The 26,215-nt window shown below is 29.6% G+C and overlaps 2 protein-coding genes and 1 long non-coding RNA gene across 5 annotated transcripts; 2 read left to right on the plus strand and 1 right to left on the minus strand.

Annotated features, from left to right (window-relative positions):
* The first annotated feature begins 2,659 nt into the window (after positions 1–2,659).
* On the plus strand, positions 2,660–10,055 carry LOC108343778 (cysteine synthase). 3 transcript variants are annotated; one of them, XM_017582161.2, is made up of 10 exons: positions 2,660–2,868; positions 3,001–3,110; positions 3,196–3,253; positions 4,462–4,725; positions 4,823–4,960; positions 5,094–5,145; positions 6,400–6,479; positions 7,337–7,396; positions 7,544–7,624; positions 9,831–10,055. In XM_017582161.2, exons 1-10 carry the CDS (start codon positions 2,830–2,832, stop codon positions 9,918–9,920), a joined length of 972 nt encoding a protein of 323 aa, XP_017437650.1. In that variant the 5' UTR covers positions 2,660–2,829; the 3' UTR covers positions 9,921–10,055. The 3 variants fall into 3 exon arrangements, with proteins under 3 accessions (XP_017437650.1, XP_017437652.1, XP_052731472.1); XM_017582163.2 differs by having other exon boundaries at positions 7,337–7,388; XM_052875512.1 differs by lacking the exon at positions 2,660–2,868 and having other exon boundaries at positions 3,004–3,110; positions 3,201–3,253.
* A 1,283-nt stretch (positions 10,056–11,338) lies between these two features.
* LOC108345514 (uncharacterized) lies at positions 11,339–13,207 on the minus strand. The gene is made up of 3 exons (XR_001833688.2): positions 13,131–13,207; positions 12,909–12,981; positions 11,339–11,384 (listed from the first exon to the last, which is right to left on the minus strand). It is a non-coding gene; the product is annotated as an uncharacterized LOC108345514 (long non-coding RNA).
* A 5,766-nt stretch (positions 13,208–18,973) lies between these two features.
* LOC108345003 (benzyl alcohol O-benzoyltransferase) lies at positions 18,974–20,798 on the plus strand. The gene is made up of 2 exons (XM_017583553.2): positions 18,974–19,510; positions 19,782–20,798. The coding sequence occupies exons 1-2, from the start codon at positions 18,977–18,979 to the stop codon at positions 20,676–20,678; spliced, it is 1,431 nt and encodes a 476-aa protein (XP_017439042.2). The 5' UTR covers positions 18,974–18,976; the 3' UTR covers positions 20,679–20,798.
* Positions 20,799–26,215: the final 5,417 nt, after the last annotated feature.

The raw sequence follows: 26,215 nt of genomic DNA on the forward strand, positions 1-26,215 counted from the left end.
CATCAGTTTTTAAAAGTTATGTACTCACCAATCAGACATCATAGTAAGTATAACGATGCTTTTAAAAGGCAAGGCCAAATAAGTTAAAACCAAAAACCAAATTCTTTCAAATGGAGCTTTAGGTAGAAAACCATAAACACTAGCAATGTCAGTTATTGTGAGTTTGGAATTTTAACCCAACCAAAAGCAGTTTACTAGTAATCTATATGGTTGGACATGTGTTTCTCTCAAAATGCGATTTTCAAACCAACCCACATGCAAAATTGTTGAGGAAAACCAAGATCTATACATTTAGCTAGGAAAGTAGTTCGTAATTATCATTTAGGTGGAAATAAACACTCAAGAATGAGACCTACAGTGTGTCTGCTTTTCATTCTGTCATAGTTAGTAGTTGATTACAAGGAAGTTAGAGTAGTGGTTGTAGTGCACAATGTCGTTGTTGATCAATCTGTGTCAAAGTCAAAAACAAAGTCTTGGCTCTTCATATGACTGACCACACAACATGCAAGTTGACGTTTGATTTTATGTCCTGGGTATGAATATGATCATATACAAAAGGTTACATCAAGCTGCAGGATATTTTGCACAAACTAACTTCTTTTTCATCCCTTACTCGGCGTTTTTTGTGTGTGTTTTGAAAGAGCAAAAAGCTCTTCTATGGGCAAAACTATTTTCATGTCTATAAAATGTTTGGTCGATATTAATTTAGAAAAAAAAAATCTCTTCATTTTTAGATTAAAAATAATCAAATATTTGACATAAAAAAAATATTATGAAGAGGCTTACATACATTAGTGTATCTTCTACATCTATCAGAAGTCGTACACAAACTTAAAAATGAAATGACAGACAAATAAAATATGTTAAGTTTTTTTTTTCAAAACAACTCTTTGAGATGTCTTGAGTGGAAAAAAAATCAGTGTTACTCGTATCCTTATCTCTCTTATTAACTAATACCTTTCCAAGTGAAATGATAAAATAGGGAAAAATGAATTTTGCTTCAAAAACTATTGAATTTGCTTAAAAAACTTAAAAACTATTGAATTTGCTTCAAAAACTTAAAAAAATGGACCACCGTTAAAATTACTCAACGCAAAGTTTACAGACTATAAAGTTAAATTTGTTTTATAGTTTTTCTCATGTTCTTTTATGACAAAGCTCCAGTTCAACAATTTTATCAGTTTCAATGATTTCTTATAAAAAAAATTCTAAAGACTTTTTTTTTCAAAATTAAATTTTCTCAAAAAAAATAAAAACTGAAAAAGAAAATCCTGTGTCTATATTTTTTTTCCCATATCCACAAAAAAAAAAAACTTTGTTAAAAAATAGACCTCCACTATTCTTGTTAAAGAAAAGGACATTTAAATAGAAATGGAAAAGACCCTTTCAGTTTTTATATTATCTATGTCCATTCAGAATTGGACATGTCATCCGAGAGTCCCCAAATTTATTTATTAAAAGAATCTGCCTCTTCACGTTGGTCGGCTAATTGAAACAAAAAATTTTGGCTAACAATTTTTTTTGTCAAAAACTCACTCTCATTATATATACATATATATATATATATATATATATATATATATATATATATATATATATATATATAATCATATGATATTTCTTTTTTATATTTTTGAGAATTATGCAAATACTATTTTCGTCCACTTGTTTTTCCTGAAGTTTTTGGGGTATGCATCACTTACATGTGTTAATGGTAATTAAGTGTGATTTTAGATAATTTTGAGTATTTTAATGACTTCTTTTGATAGAAAAGTTTTATGTAAGTGTGTGTGAGAGTACATTATATAAAATTTTAGGTCAAAAAAACATGAAAAGCCAAAAGCCAATATGCATATCGATATAATTTCTTATCCAAAAGCCAATAGGCATATCAATATATCAGTTCTTACTTAAAAATAAGAATATGAACAGTGTATTCTAAGCTGGTTATGATCAGAGAAGCAGAGGATAAAAATACAGAAAATATAAATTAAAAAGTTTGACGTGGTTGTCTTGTTGGCTCCCACATAGCAGAAAATATAAGAATATGAACAAGTTGTTCATAAAGACAAAGAAAAGATTACCTTTCAAGTATGTTGGATTCTTCTTGTGCAAATGAAATTTGTTTTACCAAACCCCAAGAACAATACAAAAACTACTTTTTGTTACATAAAACACACCTCTTTATGGTGTCAATCTCCTTCTGTAACTTGTTCAACTGTTGTTGCAGCAGTTAAACTGAAAAACTATTTTCTTGGATAACAGGACATCTTGGTTTTCGGACGCTTTATCAAAGAATCATTTTAAGGACGTAAGATTGAATAATTATTCCGTATGGGCCAAAGCAAGAATTGCTAAATCAATTTTACAAAGCACGTCCTATGCCACTCTTTCGAGGCCTTTTTGTAGCCACTAAAATAATCCTTATCTGAAACGACAATCGTATGTACCCGTGTCCATGAGAATCAGTGTCCGTCATATTAATAAAACCAAGATAATCTATTTTGATGAACAACTTGTCCCACTCTGCTCAAACCCCAAAGTTGGTTTTGTATTTTCTTGCATTGTGTAGTTCCTTCGTACGTACGTTTACAATGAATTCTTTATTATTTTCTTGAAAATGATTGGCTATTTATACCAAGCAATGTTCTCTGAGAAGAGATTATAAATTGTAAACCGAGCCAAACAGGCACTGATAATCATTCTCATTCAATATTCCATATACCCCTTTGCCGAACAATCATAAGCTCCTACGTAAATATCTCTTTGCCTTTTCGTCTCTTCTCTTAACTAAGCTCTTTGATTGGTTCAGCTTGCAGACCTTCAAACATGGAGCCAAAGTGTGCAATCAAGAAAGATGCTACTGAAGTATATACTGTCACAATAACCTTTTCTTCCTTTTTTTACCATCTTTTCTATTCTGTCACGCTTTGATTTGAATAATTTTTTTATTATCAAGTGTTGTTAAAAGAATGAACATTTTCAATGTTTGTTGTGCAGCTAATAGGTAATACCCCAATGGTATATCTGAATAACATAGTGGAGGGGTGCGTGGCCCGCATTGCTGCTAAGTTAGAATCCATGCAACCCTGCTTCAGTATCAAAGATAGGCATGAACATGACACTGTTCTACAAACTACAATTGGAATTTCAGTTTCAGAAATTTTAATTATGATATTCTTTTATTACACTCAGGACAGCATTTAGCATGATCAAAGATGCTGAGGAAAAAGGTCTCATTACCCCGGGAAAGGTTAGTCACTCACTGATATCAATTTCGATCCTTTCCTCCAACAAGTGAAAACCTATCTAGATTTTTTTTTTCTTAGTGGTGGTGGCTGTTTAAAATTTATGGAGAAACTTTCATACACCAAATTTTTAAAACCAATCAAGTGCTTTTGACAGGATATTTCCTCAGACATTTTTTGTCTTTAGGTAAAAATATATTAAAAATTACAAAACTGAGTTAACTAATAAACCGATTTATTCAATTATAATTTCTAAGTATGGTAGTATTTTTTTTTTTGTTCTATATGTTAAATTGATAAAAAAACAATATCAATTTGATGAACATCTTTTCAAATTAATTTTTCTATTCTTAGTGCTAAAGTTTAACTGAATCAAATCGAAACACAATAAAATCTAATAGCATTCTTGACCCTACCAAACTCTAATGAAGTGGTAGATTTGAGCGTTTATAATGATAAAATATAGATCGAGCTGTAGACGTTTGGTTATGTTACATTATAATTTTATGAAATTAACAATGTGTAAATAATTAAATACAAATGGTCTTATTTTTCTATTTTTATAAAAAGTTTGTAACGCATTTACTACTTCAAACAATTGGTTATACAATTTATATATAGAGAGAGAATGAGAGAGAGAGAGAACCATTTATATGATTTTGGTTTTGCATGAGTCTAAATTCTTCTACATGAATAATTGACAGTTGTTTTATTCCTTATGAGATTAAATAAAAATTATTTTGTTCAGGACTGATTAAAACTCAGAACAGTTATTAAATACAATATAATGCTAAAATATTTTTTTTTATTAGTTGTGAAGTAAAATATAATTTTAAGAACAAAAAATTTCAAATATTTTAAGAAGTTACCAGAACTAACTGTTACTAAAATAAAAACGAATCCTGGTCCTATATTATTATAATGCTGTCAATCTTTGCATTACAGATAACTTTTTTTGTGTAAATAAAAAATTAATTTTATATTATTTAATCATGAATTGAAAACCATAGATATAAAGTGCTATAAAGTCACTGAAAGAGAGAAATGAAACTCAAATGTACCATCAATCAGAGGTGTGAGAGCCTCGTCTAGGGTTTGGGAAATAATGTTATTCAAATTCCATGCCATCACACGCTGTTCAAGTGCTTATTTTGATGTTTGATTGCTGAGTTTGTGTTTTTTGCTTTCCTTATTACAATGGTTGAAAATGAAGAGTGTTGTTGTGGAGGCTACGAGTGGGAACACCGGCATTGGAATGGCATTCGTAGCAATTTTGAAGGGCTACAAGGTAATAGTTGCAATGCCAGCTTCGGTGAGTCTGGAGAGAAAAATTGTGCTTCTAGCCTTCGGAGCTGAGGTGCATCTCACAGACCCTGCCAAAGGAACCGATGAAGTTCTTAGGAAGGCAGAGGAGATAGTGAATAACACCCCCGGCAGTTACATGCTGCGCCAGATTGATAATCCTGCCAATCCAAAAGTACAATCTATTCCATATTTGATTTGAGCCTGTTATTAGTATTGCTGCTGTTATTATTATTTGATCTGTGTATTGATGGTGATATTCTGAATTATAGGTTCATTATGAGAGTACTGGGCCTGAGATATGGAGAGACTCCGGTGGGAAAGTTGATGCTTTGGTTGCAGGGGTAGGAACAGGGGGCACAATAACGGGTGCTGGCAGATTTCTCAAGGAGAGGAACCCCAATGTCAAGGTGGATTTCTTTACCTATTTTACCTTACCCTCCATGATTTCAGTAAAATAGGTATCGAGGAACCAAATCTTGCTTCTATGCTAACTTCACCTTTGCATTGCTGTTCTGGTTTTGGTTTTGGTTTTGGTCTCAGTTGTACGGTGTAGAACCAGTTGAAAGTGCAGTTCTTAGTGGAGGACCTCCAGGTAATTTTACCACTATACTTATGCCCTCATCCTTTTTTAATCTTTTCATTCAGTTGGTGTTTATTCTACAAACAAAGCTAGTTATGACATTTAATTAAAAGACATATGGATTTTATTATAGTTTTAGTCATTGTTTTCATTGGTGGTTATAAAAAAACGAAAACCTTTCAAATATAATTATAATAATCTATCAAAACATTCTGTAATATCATACACATTTATGTTGCCATTCAACTCAATCCAATTTACGCAAGCTTGAATTGGGTTGAATAGATTGGCAATCTGCCCAGTTAGAAATTAGGCTTTATTAGGCTGAATCATCAAAATTTGATAAAAAAAAAAGTCAATAAAACAAATTGGGTTAACCCACCAAATAAATAAGAAAATAAAAAATTAAAAGCTATACTATACATTAAAATGAAACAAACTCAAATAAATCATAATGATATTATGATAAATTTTGCAGTACCTCTATTTTAAAACTAAAAAATAGAAAAATAAAATTTCCATCTAATGAGTCAACTACAATTTGTAAGATTTGTCTTGCCGCTCAATCTAACACATTTAGATGAGTCAACTTGTTTAACACGTTGAATTGAACCTGTATTAACATTCATTCATAAAATATTAAAACTAAAAGCTAGTCCCCTAACATCAATAAATCTAGCATTATAAGTCTTTGTGGGTTATAATATATATAGGATTTTTTTTAATTCAAAGAGAAGAAAGTCAATCCAATGGATTGACGTAAATTGCCTTCATTGCTCAAACGGCATGTTGGATTTGGTTGAACCCAATTTAAACTGAATTAAAAAATTTAATGCCACCCTATTAAAAAATATTTAATATTTTTTTATCCTCATAAATGCTTAAATTATATTCTCGTTTCTCTTATTTTAAATACTGTTGTCCTCTCCACTCCTCTTCTCTCTGTTATGCCAGATACTCGGTATGCTGGAGGAAGAAAGTTGTCTGTATGTGCTCCGAACAGTGTTATTGTACTATATATATAAATATTCAAGTAGTATGGTAATTTAACACACCGTATTTGTGCAGTGAAGGCGTTGAACCCATAATTTAGCTTAAGGTGAACTGGATTGGAAATTATGCGCGAAATGTTTGTTATTAGTTGAATTGTAAACATTTTCATTCGGATGCATACATATACTCTGAAAATTTGTTCTTTAAGCTTTAGCAAGACCTCAAACTACAATATGAGGCCGTTTACTGACTTTTCTATAAATTTTTACACAGGTGATCACCTAATCCAAGGGATTGGTAATGGTATCATTCCGAATGTACTGGATGTTAATCTCCTAGATGAAGTCATCCAGGTAGATCACAACTCCCTTCATTTTGCTGGGTCTCTCTCTGTCTATCTCTTAGCCTAAGTATAGCCTCTATTTGTTATTTCTGTTTTGCAGAAAATGTTCTCAAGCAATCTTAATATCTAGATTTTATGCAAATATATCTCAGTTACCAATAAATGGTTCATCTCTATGTCGAAAGTTGAAAGAATATTTGCAGTGTGTGGATACCTTTTTCAACTATTTCAAATTTGTTTTTTTAGGTTTTAAACTGACTGGTATTGTTTTTAGAGTATAGTTTCCTGTGTCTGTGGATATATAATCATGCATGCGAAGAAAAAAAAAATAGTGTGTACGAGGAAAAATCAGAAATGGTTTTTATTTTGTTACTTTTGTCTCATAACCTTAAGCCAAAAAGTGCAAGATCCAAGTTAAAGCAATATGAACTTATGGAGCCATTCTTAATCATTTTTCTTTTAACTTTGATACTTAATGCTCTTCAATACGCTAGTTTTATACCGATTGTAACGAGCTTACTAGACCTCATGCATACTATCCCAATCTCACCCCACTAATCTTGTCCCGGTCATTTCAAAGTGAGACATACTGATTCTGGAACTATGATTCATAAAACATGTTTATATTTTATAACAACATATGAGTTGATGATATGCGTGAAAAAATTTGAGAAGTATCACTGAATTGCTAGCAAAAGAAAAAATCCTCTCAGTCTTGTACATTTACAAGCGAAAGAATCACAAGCTTTCCTGTTCTAGCTAAGACACAATGTTATGCAGTAGAATAAGCAATTTTACGTTATGTTTGCTTAGCTAGCTGCTATTACAACGCATTCTGTCAAGACTAACAAGGTCTGTAAACTGCAGATATCAAGTGTAGAAGCAATAGAAACTGCTAAGCTGCTTGCTTTAAAAGAAGGTTTGTTGGTATGACAATGATAAATTGTGGCTCTTATTGATTTCACAGTACTTTCTATATGGATATTCGTGTAAAATGCGAACTCTATACTTCTCTAATTCCAATTATTCAAATTACTAGTTCTCATGCTTATTATATTATTACTTCTTTTGCAGATGGGAATTTCATCAGGTGCCGCAGCAGCCGCTGCCATAAAATTGGGGAAGAGACCTGAAAATGCCGGAAAACTCATCGTTGTGAGTTTCTTGTCTTTGAAAACTTTCATTTATTTAACAGGAATTATGAGATTATTATATTCTAAAACTTCACCCAAAAAAAGGATCGGTAATAAAGATGTCTGTGAAGAAACAGAATAGAAGAGAGGTGATGAGGAGTGAGAGGGCACTTGACCCTGAGAAAGTATGTAAAATTTTTTGGCTTTTAGGAGTTATGGGAATGTGCCAACTCTGAAGAACATTTGCACTTCTGATAATTTGGGATGAATCATGAATAATTCATTGCATTAACACTGAACTTGTACGAGATATATATAAGAAGCATATTTTTTATAACTTGGAAGAAAGAATGTTCTAATCGATAATGATAAATTAGGGTATTGTTGGTCTTTAGGGGAAGGCTCCTCCCGTTGGGCAGATTTAGATCTTCTAGGCAGAGAATTTGTTGCATTTTCCAGCATGTCCAATTGCCCTCCTCCAATTCCTCTCTGAAAACCCAACAATTGTTGTGAAAATTAAGATTACATGTGGAATCTTAAGTAAGTTTCTGTATGGAGATTTTGGAGGATAATTTTGGAACACAAAACACGTTTTCTCAAGATTATTGATGGGATTATCTAAATACTTTTTTTACCTGCTGCAGCTATAAAAGTTTCATCTGCAATGTCAAATTTCTTACTGATAGGGTATAGGGTATTGGTGAAGTCTTTCGTTAAGGTTGTCATATTGTCAGTAACTCTAAAGTCTAGTATCTAATAATGTTATACATTTATTCCAGAAGAAAATGAAAGCACAGTTGAGTATGCCAAAGAACACATACACGAAGGTTTCTCTAGTTTACTTAGGAAAACTCTAATATGTTTTTCTACTAGTCTACTTCCTCTTAGTTGAGAAGGACAAATTTGTTTTCTTCACCTGTTTCTGAAACATAGGTCTGTTTTCCCAATCATGGGAGGCCACTTTTGTGTCCCCATTGTTGATCTCAACATGTAGGCTTTAGAAAAAGTCTGTACCACTTCTCCCAAGTATAGCAGGGCTTATTGTGGTAGGTAAAAGTATAACATGGACTATCACCCTTCTTGTCCACATTTGTCAATCTTCCTTTCTTCTATTTCATGACTATGGCCAAAGTCAAATTTCATAGCTAAGGTTTTCAGTTGAGTGTTGGAAAATCTAACATTTGACTCCTACTTTCTTCACTTAGTACAACAGTCACTGCTTCGTTGAAGGTTTTCCGCTCTTGTTTCCTTAAGTTTTTTATCCTAACTTGATCAAATTCAGAATTGAAGCCAACGAGGAAACCTTGTTCATGGACTCTGTGTTGCCCAAAAAACCTTCTTAATAACCGCTGCATCGTTAGAACTTTTGGTCTTTAATGGTCCAATTCCATCCATAAGGACTCAAGCTGGTCATACTAAGGTAATCCCTTGGTCTGCTGCCAAAGTCTTTACGTTTTCTTCGTATGGAAGTGTCACTGCTTTTTAGCATTGATTCTTCCACTTCCACGTGGTAAACTTGGGACCCTTTTATTAGGTTTTTCTTCTGTTTGGTGATTCAACTTTTCCTTTCCTTTCAGTATTGTGGCCTACTTCGGATAATTGTTTTCATTCAACTTATATGTTGAATGAATGTTATGCAGTTCGCCAGGTTGTTGGATTCAGTCACCCTGTTTCTGGGGTGGGTTGGATTCACAAATCCTCCTTCCCTTAGGGAGGGACAGAAATGCAAGATAAACACAAGAAAACGTAGCTGTGCAGACAAGGGACTGTGACTTAAAAGATAAACACCGGAAGAAGAAAAAAAAAAAGACTCTTCAAACAGCTAAAGAAAACCTCCAAAATGGGGAAGCTCTGACACCATGTGGAACATAAAGGTTCAATGAATTGATTTCATGAGATTTTCCTAATTCCTAATCATGCAAGTCTGAATAGATTACAAAATATTACAGAAATATCTTATCACACGATTTTCCTAATTCCTAATCATGCAAACCTGTATAGATTACAAAATAGTACAGAAATTTCCCAAAATAACATACGATTTCCCACGTGCACCGACGTGGTTTATGGCCTGTAGTTTGGACGATAGTCGGCTCATTTATTAAAACTATAGATCAAGATAAGGATGTTTGATATTGTGCGAATATGTGATTATTCTTCCTTGAGGTAAAAGAGATTTTTACTTGTTATAAATCATGTCATCTGACATTTGCTGCGATGCTGTGCAGGTGGTATTTCCCAGTTATGGAGAGCGTTATTTGTCATCACCATTGTTCGAATCCATTAGGCATGAAGCTGAACAAATGACATTTCATTAAGATAATCTCCTAAGTAATTCTGCTCTCTGAATTTTATGGTATCAGAGTATTTTTGTTTTTTGTGTAATGATCATCTGTTCATGAGGATCCACCACTTGTTTGACTTCAATAATGCAAAAGAATTTTGCAAGAGAAGCCAACGATGATCCCTTATTCAAAACGATTAGAAATCTCCATGTGTTTAACTTCAAACGCATCTAAAAGGAATAGAAAATTAACAAATGTTGAACGCGTTGGGACATCTTTTAAAAATGTAAAACACTCTTTCTGAAAAATTAAGTCATATTTATAATATAAAAAGAAGTCATAATAGATAGGGTAAAGATCACCTAATCTTTTAAAAATTGAAATGGACACATTAATTGTTAATGTTATCCTAATGATATACATTATTTTCATGGGTGGTTTATACATTTTAACATGATATTTCTACTAATTCACTTTTTATTATAATGATAAATGAATATTTTCTTATTTTTGTTAGTTATTTTTCTTTTTATACTTTTACGTACATATTATCATTATAATTAATTTTTTGAATCACGTGTATCTTCTTTTTCATATTATCACTACAATTATTTTTTAGTCACATGTATCTTCTTTTTCAAGGTAATCAATCTTCTTAGAAGTCGAGTATGAATATGCAGTGTTTTATCAAACTTTTAAAATTTCTTAGTTAAGTATATTTATAAAGAATAAAATAACATATTTATTTCTTAAAATGGATAAAAGGAAAGTTATTTATAAAAATGAAAACAACACAAAGTAAATTAATGTTAATGATTTAATTATTTATTTTTGTTGTATTAAAGATAATTATTGAATATATAATTTTTTAGTATATTATTTTGGTTTTTCCAAAATTATTAGTGAAAATCTTGTCCTTTTTATTTATTTATTGTTTAATGTGTTATCAAATCATTTATTAATATCTAATTTTACTATTAATAGTATATATCTCCTATAAGAATCTCAATTAAATTTAATATTAATTTTTTAACACTCTTTTCAAATATGTCGAATATGTTAATAATAAGATGATTATCTTTACATTATGTTTATGATATTCACTTTTTACAATTATTTATCTTGTTTGTAAAAACTTATAATCATCACTTATATTTTTAATATATATATATATATATATATATATATATATATATATATATATATATTATTTATAGTTTGTTAATTATCCATACTATTTGATTTACTTAAACTGTAACATCTCAGATTATATAGAATCATATAACACAGTAAGTCTACATTTATATAAAACAGAACCGTTAGAATAGACTGTAAATAAAGTTTTAAGGTTACAGTCATCCCAAATTGAGTCCTAATTTAAAATTTAAACATAATAGAGTATTTCAAAAGATAAGGAATAACTGATAGAATCCTAAGGAGACTAAGCAGCAGCTTCATCTTCCTCCAAAGCCTGCTCCAGAGGCACCTCATCCATCTCTGCTCACATCCAAGTGGATAATCATTGCAAAAGAAAGCATACCCAAACAAACACAAACACACAAGCAAGGGTGAGCTAGATATAAAAATCATGTTATAACCGTCATAGGCAACATGCAAGTAAAGACAGATATACTATACTATACAAACATGACTTGTGGCACTTAAACTTGACTCGTCCGGACTTAGAATTATTGCCGAGCTATGGCGGGTTATGCACTCGTGGTGGCTTCTATTGCTTTGCAAAGCCATTGCCAATGGGTTTCACCCTACCACACTCACGAGGTTAGTCCGTTATCATTCACCTTGGGCCATACTGGAAGCACCCAAGACTAGGACCTCCTGCTACTCCTCACCACATGGATCAATCCTCTTTACTTGAGAATGAAAGACCACTGGAGCGTCAGGAAAACCCCCAAGACTCAGCTACCATGCAAATCATTCTAAACACACTGAAAGGGCACCACCATGTATCCCCCCTTGAGAATCATGGAATTACGTCCAATACTAATACTTTCAACTTTAACACCAACATGATAATGCACACATAAGCCCTTAAAGCAACTGAAACAATTAATCAAAATAGCATACTGGAATAAATAGAAATGGCGGCCAAACAGAAAACATCAACACATTATGAGCAAGACCGAACACCCTATAAATGGTGGAGACCGAACGGTATCTCACTTCCCAATGGACAGGACCGAACGGTCCATAAAAGATAAGCCTGAAAAGTGGCCGAACACTTAGAGCCTTGAGACCGAGTGTCAGTACAAAACCGAACACTCATTAAGAGACCGAACGGTCATGAACTGGTAAGACTCAAAAGAGACCAACCTAGTTATGATCGAGAGCAGCACAAGACCGAACGATCAACTGCAGCGTTCTGCATAATTCTGCAGAATTCTGCAGAACTCTGCATAATTATGAGCATAATTCAACATGACCATTTCTAACCATTTTTACTAACTTCTAACACCCTTAATTCTTGTTTTATACTTAATTAAACTTATCTAAATGATTCTAAACATTCCTACTATCATTCTAAAGTGATTAAAACTCAAATTCAACTCTAAAACATCAATTTTCCCAACCTAGGGACCCAAAACCCAATCCCACGGCTTTGCACCTAGTTTGATCAATTTAGTGACTCAAATAAGTCACATTACAGTGGCTAAGACTGCCCCAACAGCCCAGTTGCGCTTTAGACCCCAAATGCTCAAAATCACTACCTCACTTACTCTCAAAGTGACCTAAAAACCACAAAACTCCAAATTTCTATCCAACCAAAAATATACCAGATTTCACACTTAAATCACTTTCCAATTGCTCAATTATAGCAATTCAAATCCATCCAAAACAATTCCAAACAGCTCAACACAGTTTCATGGATTTCACATATCAACACATACAATACAACATACTCAAAACGCAAAATACAACTCTAAACAGTACACCAATTCAGAATCCAATATACATACACTTCATGCAAGCAATTTAAAGAAGTATTCTAGCTCCCATTACCTTAGAGTAACTTGACTGGATAGCTCGCAAGAACACACCAACAGTTCCTTCACCGCAAGAACTCAATAAAACCCTACAACCCACCAAAATGGTGATGGAAACAGCTCTTAGAGCTAGAATGGAGTGGAAAAAATGGAAAAGGAGAAAGCTTAAGGCACGTGCAACCAACAAAATGCATGTCCCAGTTCAAGAACGGAGAAGAGGTTGCATGGAGGGACTTACCAACTTAGAACCCGAAATGAATCGATTAGTTTCAAAGCCCACTACGTTGTGGACGTTTTGGCGGCACCTGATCGAAGATTAAACGGTTCAGAGAAGAGATTTAGTAAAGAGAAGATAAAGTTGTGGTAGAGAGAAGGTAGAGAAAATCTGAAACTGAGTTTTAAAAAGAGACAGAATGCTTAAGCTAATGGACTAGGATGTTTTAAATGGACTTTTTAAAGTCTGGTCCTATTAACTTAATAACCTTTTTGCTCTTTTAAACTCTATTTTTCATACCTTCACATAAACTCTTCATTTTGAAAGAAAAAAATGATGACAATAATATTGTTTTATTTTACTTTTTATTATTTAAATACTATTGTTATTATCATTTAAATTTTTATTAAAAAGTAACATTTAAAATAAAAGATTTACAACAGCCCCAATTATTGATTATGGGTAGCTTTTACAAGAAAAAATAAACTATAAAAAAATACAACATAATCTATTGTATTAAATTAATTATGTTATGTATCTACTTTTTTTTATCTTTTCACTTTTGGAGGAAAATTTCACTGTCTTTGCCATACGAACATTGGAATTTTTTTTTTGAAAAATGATATTTTGACACATAATTTTTTTACTTTCATTTAACACTACCATTCCTTACTTTTTATTTTTTTCTTTCTTAAAAATATACAAATATTCACTTTTAAAACAATTTTACCCGTATCAAGTAAATGTCAACTTATGTGATACTATTCTTGCTCAATCTTTTTACGAACAGACATTATTTTTCCATTATTTTGTCGGTGCCAAAGAAGGAAAGAATGACGTATACATCTATTATTCATTGAAAAGCGTGTTACTCGGGGGCTTGGAAAAAGGTTTAATTATACTAGTCTTTTATAAATTGTGTATAAATGCAAATGCATATACAAACGAGTATGGTTTAGAACAAGTGTAAATTTTTAATATTTCCTAACGTATTGTTTTCATATTTTATCGTCTATATATCTAGAGAGAAAGATTTAGTATTTATTTTACGGAAAAGTTGGGAAGAAAACGATAAGAATTTGTCAGCTAAGTCAAAGAGATAAGGGAGAGGATTAATTTAAAAAATGGCGTGTCCTTTTATGTAGTTATTATGTTTTTATAAAATTAATTAGATTGTATAATTTTCAAATATTTTTTTATCTATTCTTTATTAAACAATTAATGATTAAAATAAGTCGTTGGAGAGAGAAGAAAGTTCACGCAAGAGTAGATAAACGCAAGAGTGTTGAAGTATTAATAATTTATTATTACGCATTTTAACGTATTTTGTTTATCTAGACTTCAATTTTCATATAACCAATTGCATGAATATCATAATTGTGTTAGGTTTTTGCAGTGTTTTTATTCAGATTTACTTTTCCTGTTTTCTGTTTATATTATTTAGGGAGAATAAGTCAGTTAATTTTACATTTTTAAAAATCACATGTAGGTATGTAAATGTGATTTTTTCAGTTTTTTAGTATGTTGTAATTAGAGCTGTCAATTTCCCAACTAGCCCCAAGGCCAGTCCTGGCCTCAGATAGTCTTGACCTCAGATAGATCTAGACCCCATTTTTTGTTGCTCCTTCCATCATTGAAAGTGCTTCTGCACCTTCCATTATTTTCTTTTATTCCAAAAATACTCTACATCTCTCCACTATTTTCTTTTATTCTAAAAATATCCTACACCTCCTCACTACCTCAACAATCTTTTTTTTTTCTCTCTCTGCATTAATGGAGCATTCATATGGCTTAAATTTAAACTTATGATATATTGCAAAATATAAAATTCAGAGGAAACTTCAATATTAGTGCTTCTACCACTTCCATTTTATAAACTTAAAAGTTAGATGTAAATACAAAATAATAAACATAATAATATTAATAGTAAATAATATATTATTATTATTATTATATACTAACTTTATAATGACGAAAGAACTAAATAAATTCCAAATCTTTAACAAATAACTTTTTTTTTATATTTTAAGTATTTAATAATATATTTATATTATTTATCTAATAAATTAAATACTTTATTTAAGTTATTTGAGTCAAACATGTCGGTAAGTTAAAACATAATATAATGTTAAAAATTATAGATATTAAATGTAAAATAAAAACACATATATATAAATATTTTTCTAGAAATTTAGAACAAAATTTTACCATTTATTAAGTAATTTGAAGGAAAAAAAATATATTGAACAGTGAAAATAAGATTGAATCAAACTTATTTAAAAGAAAGTGTAAATAAAATTTTGCAATATATCACAAGTTTAAATCTGAGTCAATGCTCCATTAATGTGCCCCTTTTTTCACCATTCTATGGGGTCTTTTCAAAGCCTTTGACCCCTGACCCTCAAAACTATGGTCCTCCACAGCAACTTTTCATCTCCTCTTTCCCAGTCATCAATAAAACTTCAATTAAATATAATTTTCATTCTTCGTCTTTTCATACTTTTCATATTTCTTTTATTTTCTTCTTTTAAACTTAATATAAAAGAAATTACTGATATATTATTTGTTTTCATAAAGAAAAGGGGCATATTTTTGAAGTATAAGTTATCTTATATATGGATAGACGATGAAACATTACCGATATATTTTTTTCAAAATATATGGAATATGTAAAAAATAATAATAGGGGTTGATTTAATTTTAATTTTGATACTTATATTTTTCAAAATTAAATTTTTTTAAAATTTAACTAAAAATTATGAGACTAAATACGAAAAAAAAACTATAATTTTTAATATTTATTTAATTATTCCTTTTCAAGAAGTCAAACTTATTGAAATAATATTTATGTCAATAATATATAAAAACTATATATCATGTTTTTATTTATGTAACATTTATCCTATATTTGTACATACGTCTGGTTATGTTATCTATCGCGTTTCGTGTTACTTTCTTTAGTATAAAATAAATTGGAGACACTAATTTTAATCATAAAGTTTTTCTGAAATAATAGTAGATGAAGGGGTGATAAGAAAATAGAAGTTAAAAGTTAAAATTGAAATTAAGTAGTTACTGAAATAAATATCCACCTGTTGAAGGAATGAAGTTAGGAAATTATTGTTGAAGGAGAGAAATACAAAAGAAAAATTATTAAAACTAATAGAGTAAAGGCTATTGATAATAAGATATTTATAACGTATTATTTAAAGTAAATTAAAATTAAAATAAAGAAAAACTACAAAAAAAAGTAATCCAAATAATTATGTTTATAATATCAATGAATTAACTTTTTTTTTCATTATATTAATTTTTATTTGATTACAATGAATTGGAATTTTCTATAAGTTATTTTCATTAGTAGATTATCTGTAAAACCTGATGCGCATGTGTGTTTTTCAATAAAAATTAATAAATATTTTAATTTAATTACAAAAGTATATATATTACAATTTTATTATAAATAATTATTTTAATTTTAAAAGTAGTTAAATTTTAAAAATGTTAAATTGAAAAATATTAAATTTAAAGAAACAATAAGTAAAATTAATAAAATAATTATTTTAATTTTGAAAAAAATATAATAGTAATGTTTACATTAGTATAAATACACTCACAACAACTTGTCTATATATTTTAATTATCTTATATATGAAAAATTTATGGATAGGCCCTAATCCGCCTCTGGGATTATTTGATCCTGTCGGCTTTTTTAATAAGAGATTTTTTTTATTCTTTGGGTTTTTTTGTCCCAACCCACATGGGTTAGGGTCAAATCCTATTATATGAACTTATTTGACAGCTCTAGTGATCAGTTTCTTGTACAATTTATGTGTTTATGGATTAACGATCTATACCTACTCTAGATTTTAAATAAATATATTGATCTATGAAATAGATTCATTTTCACTCTATCAACTAGATTTAGAGTTTTTAATTTAATTAAATTTTTTATTAAATTCATTAATTAGATTAAATTGAGTGAGATCAATATACTTGTTTATTAGATTTATTAAATATGGATGAAACCGGTTAGGAATGGCTTAGGCTGATTTTTGTCATCTTAAGTTAATCAGTTGTTTGGTTTCCCGATTACAAATAGTTTAAGTAGCTCTCCTAAATATTTTTAGTCTCATTTAAGTCATTTGTTTCTTAAATCGATACAATTATGTTTTTTTTTACCACTTTACAAATGATGTTAAAGACGTGTATCGTATTGTGATTTTTTTTGTTTATTTTAAAAAAGTATATCAAAAATGTTAGTTAGGTAGCTGTGCCATGTGATATTATCTGTGTGATTTGACATTGATATGGTTAACATATGATATGACAATATAGCAATGTGACGTGTCAGTAATAATGTTAAATGTCATTATTTTATTTTCAATTCAATTTATATATTTATATTTTTAATTGTTTTCATATTTTTTTTTGTATAAATGTTTAATATTTATTAAAATTAGCATTTTTATTAAATATTTTTAAAGAAAATTTACATGTATAATTATTAATTAAACAATTTTAGATATTTAAGAATTTATTTTAATTAATAAAAAGATTATAAATATTAATATGTTTATAACATGAATAATATAATATTTATAACTACTATATTGTTATATTGAAAAGGAAATAAGGTTAAAGGTGGTTTAAAAATAATTTCAAAAGTATTTATTAAAAATATCAATTTTAATAAAAGGATCATTATAAAATTATAAAACAAAATTGTCTTAATTTGGAGCAAAACAACGTTGCTCTGTTTAAAAAAAATAGATCAAATTTAATCAAACAAATAAATATAGAGAGACTTAATTGCAAAAGAAAACAATAACACTTACACTGACATTGACACGTTGACCATGATACATGACATGACATTGTTTCATCACCTTAATAATATTACGTGACACGACGCTAACCAAACGCGTGGACAAAAGTAAAAAACAAAATAAAAATGCAAAAATAACTACAAACTGACACGGTGACATGTCTTTAACATAGTTGGTCCAATACTAATGAAAATGACCAAATTGTATCACTTTTTATAAAATTGAATCTTAATTAAAAACTACAAAAAACAAGGAACCTACTTAAGATACTTTTACAAAAATTGAAACTATATAACTAATTTAACATTTATTCAACCTGGACGTGGACTAACTCAACTTGACTTGGGTTTGTGTCAACTCAGATTCACTAAGCCTGAATCAACTCAATTTGGGTTGAGGTCCTCTAGACTTGATCTTGGACTCGTGATGACTTGACTAAATCATGAGATAGGATGACTCGACTCAAACTTTTGTTTAGGTTGTATAGACTTTTGATATGAGTTGACTTATAGCGATCTTCATATAGGTAAACTCAACTTGATTCTTTAATTCATACGAACTTGGTTCGATCTTTGACCCAAATTGACTCAATTTAACTTTAACTCAGAGCTTACCATATTTGACAATCTCAACTTAATTATTGACCAAATTTAATTTGTCTCGATTTTCAATTTAGATAAACTTAATCTCCCTAAATCAATTTTAACTTGATTTGTTGTATTAAACTCAATTGGTTCCACCATCAATCTAAATTAGTTTTACTTGACATTGGAGAGACTGCTTAGCTTGTATAATCCTCAACTATATTGACTCACACTTATATGTACATTATTTTTTAATTTTCAAAATTCAAAAAAACAATTCAATTTAAATTAAATCTAAATATAATTAGGTGAATTGAATTTTAAATATATATATATATATATATATATATATATATATATATGAATTTGAATTTGGGATAAATTTAAAGTAAACGGGATTTAAATTATTTTGAATTTCGATTTGACAATTTGGATATTATATAAACTCGCCAGGTCCATGCAACACTATACTCACTCATTACTCACATTACGCTTTTCTACACTCTTCTTCCACGCACCCATGGCTTTTTCTCACGACTTGGAGGTGGAATCCTCTTCTCCCCCTCTTGTGTTTGACGTGCGGAGGAGCGAACCAGAGCTGGTGGCTCCGGCCAAGCCCACTCCCCGCGAGAACAAGCTGCTATCAGACATAGACACCCAAGCGGGCCTCCGAATCCAAATTCCAATCATACAGTTCTACAGAAACAACCAATCAATGGCAGGGAAGGACCCGGTTAAAGCCATTAGACACGCTCTCGCTGAAACCCTAGTTTTCTACTACCCGTTGGCTGGAAGGATTAAGGACGGTCCTGACGGAAGCCTGGTGGTGGATTGCAACGAGGAGGGTGTGATGTTCATCGAGGCCGATGCTGATATTACACTCCAACAATTCGGTCACACTATTAAACCCCCTTTCCCGAACTTCGAAGAACTCCTTTACCAACCTCCCGGTTCGGAAGCGGTCACTAATACACCCATTTTTATTATACAGGTCTAACTTACCACATTCTTCAACCAAGCTTTCAATTTTATATGGAACTCTATTATCGAACATTTATTATTTTACGGACTATTACGTACTCGTGGCCCTAATGAAAATCTGGTTTTAGTTAAACAAACTTAATTATATATGCATGATTGATCAAAATCACCAAAGTTGAATTATATAAAGAGAGTTTAATGTGACAAGCATAGTTAATTACAAATTAGTGTATACATGTTTTTAAGTTGTTTTTTTTTTTTAATTTTTCAATAATACACAGGTGACGCGTTTGAAGTGCGGTGGTTTCATCTTGGCGCTCCGTTTCAACCACACCATAGTCGACGGAGTTGGCGTCTTTCAGTTCGCAACTACCATGGCAGGGATAGCTCGGGGAGTCTTGCAAGAACCTCCATTCGAACCTTTGTGGCATAGGGACCTTCTCAGAGCCAGGGACCCGCCACGTGTCACATTCAACCATCGGGAGTACGAGCAACTCACAGACTCCGGCGACGCCGTTCAACAGAACTTCGAGCAACGGTCATTCTTCTTCGGCCCGGCCGAAACTGCCGCCATCCGCGCCCTCCTCCCCCGTGACCTCGACCAGCACGCCACCACCTTCGAGGTGTTGACGTCTTACGTCTGGCGCTGCCGCACAAGAGCGCTTCAGTTCAATCCGAAGGAGGACGTCCGAATGATGTGCATCGTGGATGCGCGCGGCAAGTTCACGTCGGCCTTACTGACTAATTATTATGGTAGCTGCTTCGGGTTTCCGGCATCTGTGGCCGCCGCCGGAGAGCTTTCCTCGGAGCCGTTGGAGTATGCGGTGAGGCTGATACAGAAGGCAAGGAGCGAGGTGAGCGAGGAGTATGTTCACTCGGTGGCGGATCTGATGGCGACTTCGGGAAGGCCTTTGTTTACTGTGGTGAGGTCGTGTCTGGTTTTGGATACGACGGATATTGGATTTAGAGATTTGGATTTGGGGTGGGGGAAGGCGGTGTATGGAGGAATGGCCGTTGCTGGTGCTGGGACGTTTCCTGCAGTGAACTTTCATGTCCCTAGTCAGAACGCGAAGGGAGAGGAAGGGATTATGGTTTTGGTTTCCTTGCCTTCACAGGTTATGAAAATCTTTGCCAAAGAGTTGGATGACAATTTGGTTAAGACCAACACAACAATCTAGTTAATCACAAGTGTTTATTTGGTGTTACTGTTCATTGTTGTTGGATTGGAGCATCCATATGTAAGAAATAAATTTGTGTGTCTGCTTTAAAATATAATAAAGCTCTTAATTAAAAATCTACGTTTAAGTTGTAATTAATTTTAAATTCTATTAGATATGTATTTTAGTTTTATTATTTATTTATTTATTTATTTATTATTATTATTAACCATTGATTTTCCTAATTACCGGCTATTTTGATTTAAAACCTATAAAGAAATTTCATTAAAGACAGATAGTAAATTTCTCAGTTATTATTTAGTTCATGACGTTACCATATTCACCTCCTGAGTAATAAATTTTGACTTTAAAAATACGTTCATCTATAGAAATCGAATCTACTTATAACAGACTTTAATTTGATTTTTAACATCGATCTAGAGTCAATAAACATTAAATGACGCGAGTCCTGTAATCAACAGACATTAAATTTTTGTAAATTTTTATGTGTTTTATTTTCTTCTTATTTTTTATTTTAATTTTACTTAGACATAATATTTCTTAAAAACTACTTGATTTATATTTTAATGTTCAGAAGTCCTAGAATAAACATTTTAAATTTAATAAAAGAAGGTAAAATGTAATATTTTCTAACTCTTACTTTTAAATTAAGGATAAAATAAATAATATAAATATTTAAAAATAAGGATGATACATACACCTACTTGCTATCCGTTTAAAAAGATTACCATATTACTTATTTTGTTACTGGTGAGATATTTGTGAAAAAATATATGTAAATATCCATTAATATCCGCATATATTCTTATATTTCATTATTTAAAACATTTAATTAAAATTATTCAAAAATAAACTTTAATTTAAAATATAAACTTAGATAAAAAAATGAATTTTTAAGCACAATTTAAATCAAATTAAACAATAAAATATTAATACAAATAAATTTGATGTTTTCAAAAAGCAAATTTAAATATGTTGTGCCAAGATATAAATTTTAAAAAAAAATTAAAAATTCAATTTAATGAGTCTAAATAAAAAATATAAATATATAAAACGTTTTAGATAATGTTTTAGATAATGTTGTCTCGTCCGTATAATATGAATGGTGTTACGTGCAACATGAAAGGATAAAATAAGAAAAAGAGGTAGTTCATAAGTGATATCAATATGATAAAAGAAAATGTTAGTAGTTTGGCCATACTTCAAACAAATTCGGCACTGAAAATTTACAAAGCATTATACAACCTTAGCTGTTACAACAACGACTACACATGATAATGTCATGACCTCTTCTGCGTAGTAAGGCTAGATCCAAGGTTAGGAGAGGTTTCTGTATAATGCAAAACTTTCCAAGGTTAGAGAGGAGTCGTGGAGGAATAGTGTTAACAATAAAACGTTCAAGGTAATGCAAATTAATAACAAGTTCAATTGGTTGATGTCAAAAAAGTAGTTACAGCCATCAGGTTTTTTTTTTCAGTAAAAAAAAAGAAAAATGATATTTTAACACATAAATTTTTTATATTTATGCAAGGCATTTCTGGTCCTTTATAGTGAATATGGATCATAGATATTTGTAATCACTATCCTTTTTTATTTTGGGGAAGATTTTATTTCATTGCTACAATTATGGATTATAAAACAAAATAAAACATGTATTTAGATATTTCTCTTCAACTTAACAAAAATTGAATTTTTGTTTTTTTTTTACATACATAAATAGTTGAAGGGAACTCTCCAAACAAAAAATGGATTATATGGATTATGGGAGTGTGTGACTTGAACTATTTATTTGGCCGCGCAGATATATGACTTTCTCTTATCTGCCACATTAGAATTTACAATTAAATGTGTCTTTTTTTCAACCACCATCGTTATTTTTTATTTTATTAATTTCAAAAAATTATAAAAATTCATCCTATTAAAATAATTTTATCTTGTTGGATGTGTCAAATGAAGGTCGATGTGTGTTATACTACCCTTACCTTAAAAGAAAATAAATGAATGTATAAGTAATGAGGTAGTCATATAAAGAAAATAAATAAAATGAAAGATTTAAAAAGAATTACATGTGATATTTTTATGGTTTATTTATATTTAAAACTAAATATAGGAGAAAAAAAAGATCAAATACATCCTAAAACCTAATTCACGATAGCTAGAAATAACAAGCCAAAATAAAAATCACTATGTTAGAAAGATACAAAGAGATAAAAGAAAATTTTATTTTGTTTTATTCTGATATGAATGTATTCTAATAAGTTAAAAAAACAATTGAAGGCAATTTTAACTGTTTGTATTTCTGGGATGCAAGAAGATATTTCTATGGTGTAGGAAGAAATACTATCGAAAACAAAATCAAAACTACTTATGAGTTAGAATTTTGGATGACACGATTTGAAAACATATTTTGTATTGCAAAATTTGGAATAAATTTTCAAATATGAAAATTATTTTGGATTGAGTAGTTCATAATTTCATTACAAATTTCGTAATTAAAAGAAAAATATTTTAGATCATCATCCAAAATGCAATCATGAATTAAAAAAATTTAGAAATATATTTAAAATCATATCATTTATATTTTTAAATCTAAAATTACATTTCAAATTGTCTAATTTATAATACATTTTTAGATTAGGCAAAACAAGATATGTTTTCAGATTAAGAATTTTGAATAAATTTCTAAATTATGGATTGCACAATTTTAAATACATTTTTACATCATGCAATCAATAATGTACTTTTAGAATGTGCAATCTATATTAGTTGTATAATCCAAAATTTCTCTACACTATGGACAATTTGAACTTGTGTACAAAAAGAAATTACGTGGGCGTCAGGTTTATTAATGGGCTTCAAACATGCATTAGTATGAAGTTTATGTAATTTCTTTTGTGATATTGCTTCCTGCACCTATTACATTTCTTCATCCACCCATAGAAAAAGATACCGGATTTTTTTTCCTAATAGAGAGGGGTGATTCTTGTCTAGAAAAAAAATGTTTCAAAATTGTTTCCGGACAATAGATTTCGGAAGTGAAGTTGAGAAACTCCCTTTTTTTTAACACTCCGTATTTTCTTCTTATCATTAAAGATTTAAATTATTCATGACAATAATTTAGATAAAATAATCTAAATAAATATTATAGACAACAACTACTCATGAGAACTGAAATAATTATTCATACATATGATTAGTTAAGAAACATTTGTTTTACCAGACAAAGTAGTTAGGTATTTTCACACATGGAATGAAGATGTCAATATTACATATGACGAATTTCAGTCACGAGCAATAAGACATGTCATTGAATAATATATATTTCCACTGGTTCGTGTGCAGTTAGACGTCTTGATGCTCGTTAGGTTGTTATGGATCCTCAAAGACAACCTATATTTAATGGTTTTGTAATTATTGTTCATCGAGAATACGATGTTAAAAGTATTTACTAAATTAAATGAACCAGGGTACACTAAAAAATTACCCATCACAACTCATGAAAACTCATTAAACCTGCTCTAATGAATATAATTATCATGCTTCAACAAAACTATTAATTTTTCAGTTCTACATCTTTTTGTGATCTCTTATATGAATATCAATCATTGTATAATTGCTTTGTCGTTGTGACGTTATCCTCATTGTTCTCTTTTGATGTGAGTAATATATTAACCTACTTCGGTGTACTTTTGGTCATGTCAATAACCATGAATTGCCTATTCGACTTCAATTTGGTAGCATTAGGGGTGGGCAAATAGAACTGAATTGCACTGTATTACTAAAATCTGTACTGAACTAAAAACTAATTTGTCTAAACTGAACTGAGCTATAAAACAGTTCAGACAAACTGAACTGAACTGTTTTTTGTTTTATCAAATTGGACTGAACTGAACTATACTAAATTGTACTAAACTACAATATAAACTAAATTGAACTACTAACTATATTAATTTTAAACTGAATTATACTAATTTTAAACTGAATTGTACTAGTTTTTAAACTGAATAGTATAACAATACATGTTCTTTTTAATTAAAATTTATTTTAATATTTATTTTATTTTATTTTATTCATAAGTGTCTTACAAATTAACTTTTTAATTATTTGATATTATTATTTTCTATTTTATTTATATTTCTTTTATTATTATATGTGTACGGAAATTATTTTATTATTTATTTATTTATTTATTTATTTATTTATTTATTTTATTTTTTATTTTTTTATTTATATTTATTTTGTCAGGAATATTATTTTACTTTTATATTTATTTTTTTAATTTTTTATTTATACTTTTTTGTTTTATATGTGTATATAATTTATTTTATCTTTTTATCTACGTATTTTATTTTAAAATGATTTTTTATTTATATTTATTTTGTTCTCTCGTAAAATTGTTTTATTAATCAATTATTTATTATTTATATTTTATTATGTAAAAATTAAACTAATATTTATTAATTATTATAATATAATAAAAGATGATACTGGAAAAATTACTCTTAATAAACGTTTGTTAATTATTTTGTCATTTGATATTTCTATAATATTAATTATTTTTGCTACATTACTATTTTTATGATATTTCATTATATATTCATTTAATAAAATTTAACGTTAAAAAATATATTTTAGTTTTAGTAGGTAAAATACTATCATTTAAAAATAATAATATTGATATTTATTTTAAAGTAAGTTGATTTTTAAAATAAATAGTTATTTTAATGTGTGCGCTTACACACATTTTAATATCATTAAAAGTTTTTATAAAATATTTTTACATATTTAATAATATGTTAAAGAATATAATATATTTAAAGTATTATTTTGTTTATATAGTCTTTTTTTTTATGATTTATATTACTTAATCATTTAATAAAATTAAATTTCAAAAATATATTTTACTTTTATTACTTAAAATAATATTATTTAAAAAGTAATATATGTTTATTGATAAAAAAATATAAAAATTTGTGATAAAAAAATTTTGTCTTAAAAATTCATTATTAATTTTTTATTTGAACGGTTTCTTGTATTAATATTTTATTATTAAATAACGTTTTCTTAGCAAGACGGAGCAATTGAACGGGAAGTAGAGAAGAGAAAAGAGTAGATACAGTTCTCACAGTTAACTGAACCGAAACTGTTATAAGTTCAGTTTTTAAAAACTAAACCATAAAATAGTATACTGAACTTTTAGTAAAAGTGGATCAGTTTTTTTAAGTATAATATAGTATAGTTAACTATAATAGAGTAAAAATCAGTTATTTTTGCCCAGCCCTAGCTAGTATAAAGGTGACCAACTAATGTATTAGATAATTCATGATTATGGTTATCACGTGATGCCTTCAAAACCTAACATTCTCCCTTGTGATTTGATTCACCCTATAATTTAAATCGACAATCACATTTTCTTATCATAATTATAATGACGTCCAACCCCATGTATTTTTTGTACATATCTTATGTTTCACAACCTAACAACACGTAAATCTTCCTTTTTTATTGTCCATTTGTCGTTGTAAACCTTAGAATTA

Source organism: Vigna angularis, chromosome 3, assembly GCF_016808095.1.
Source record: "Vigna angularis cultivar LongXiaoDou No.4 chromosome 3, ASM1680809v1, whole genome shotgun sequence".
Taxonomy (NCBI): Eukaryota; Viridiplantae; Streptophyta; class Magnoliopsida; order Fabales; family Fabaceae; genus Vigna; species Vigna angularis.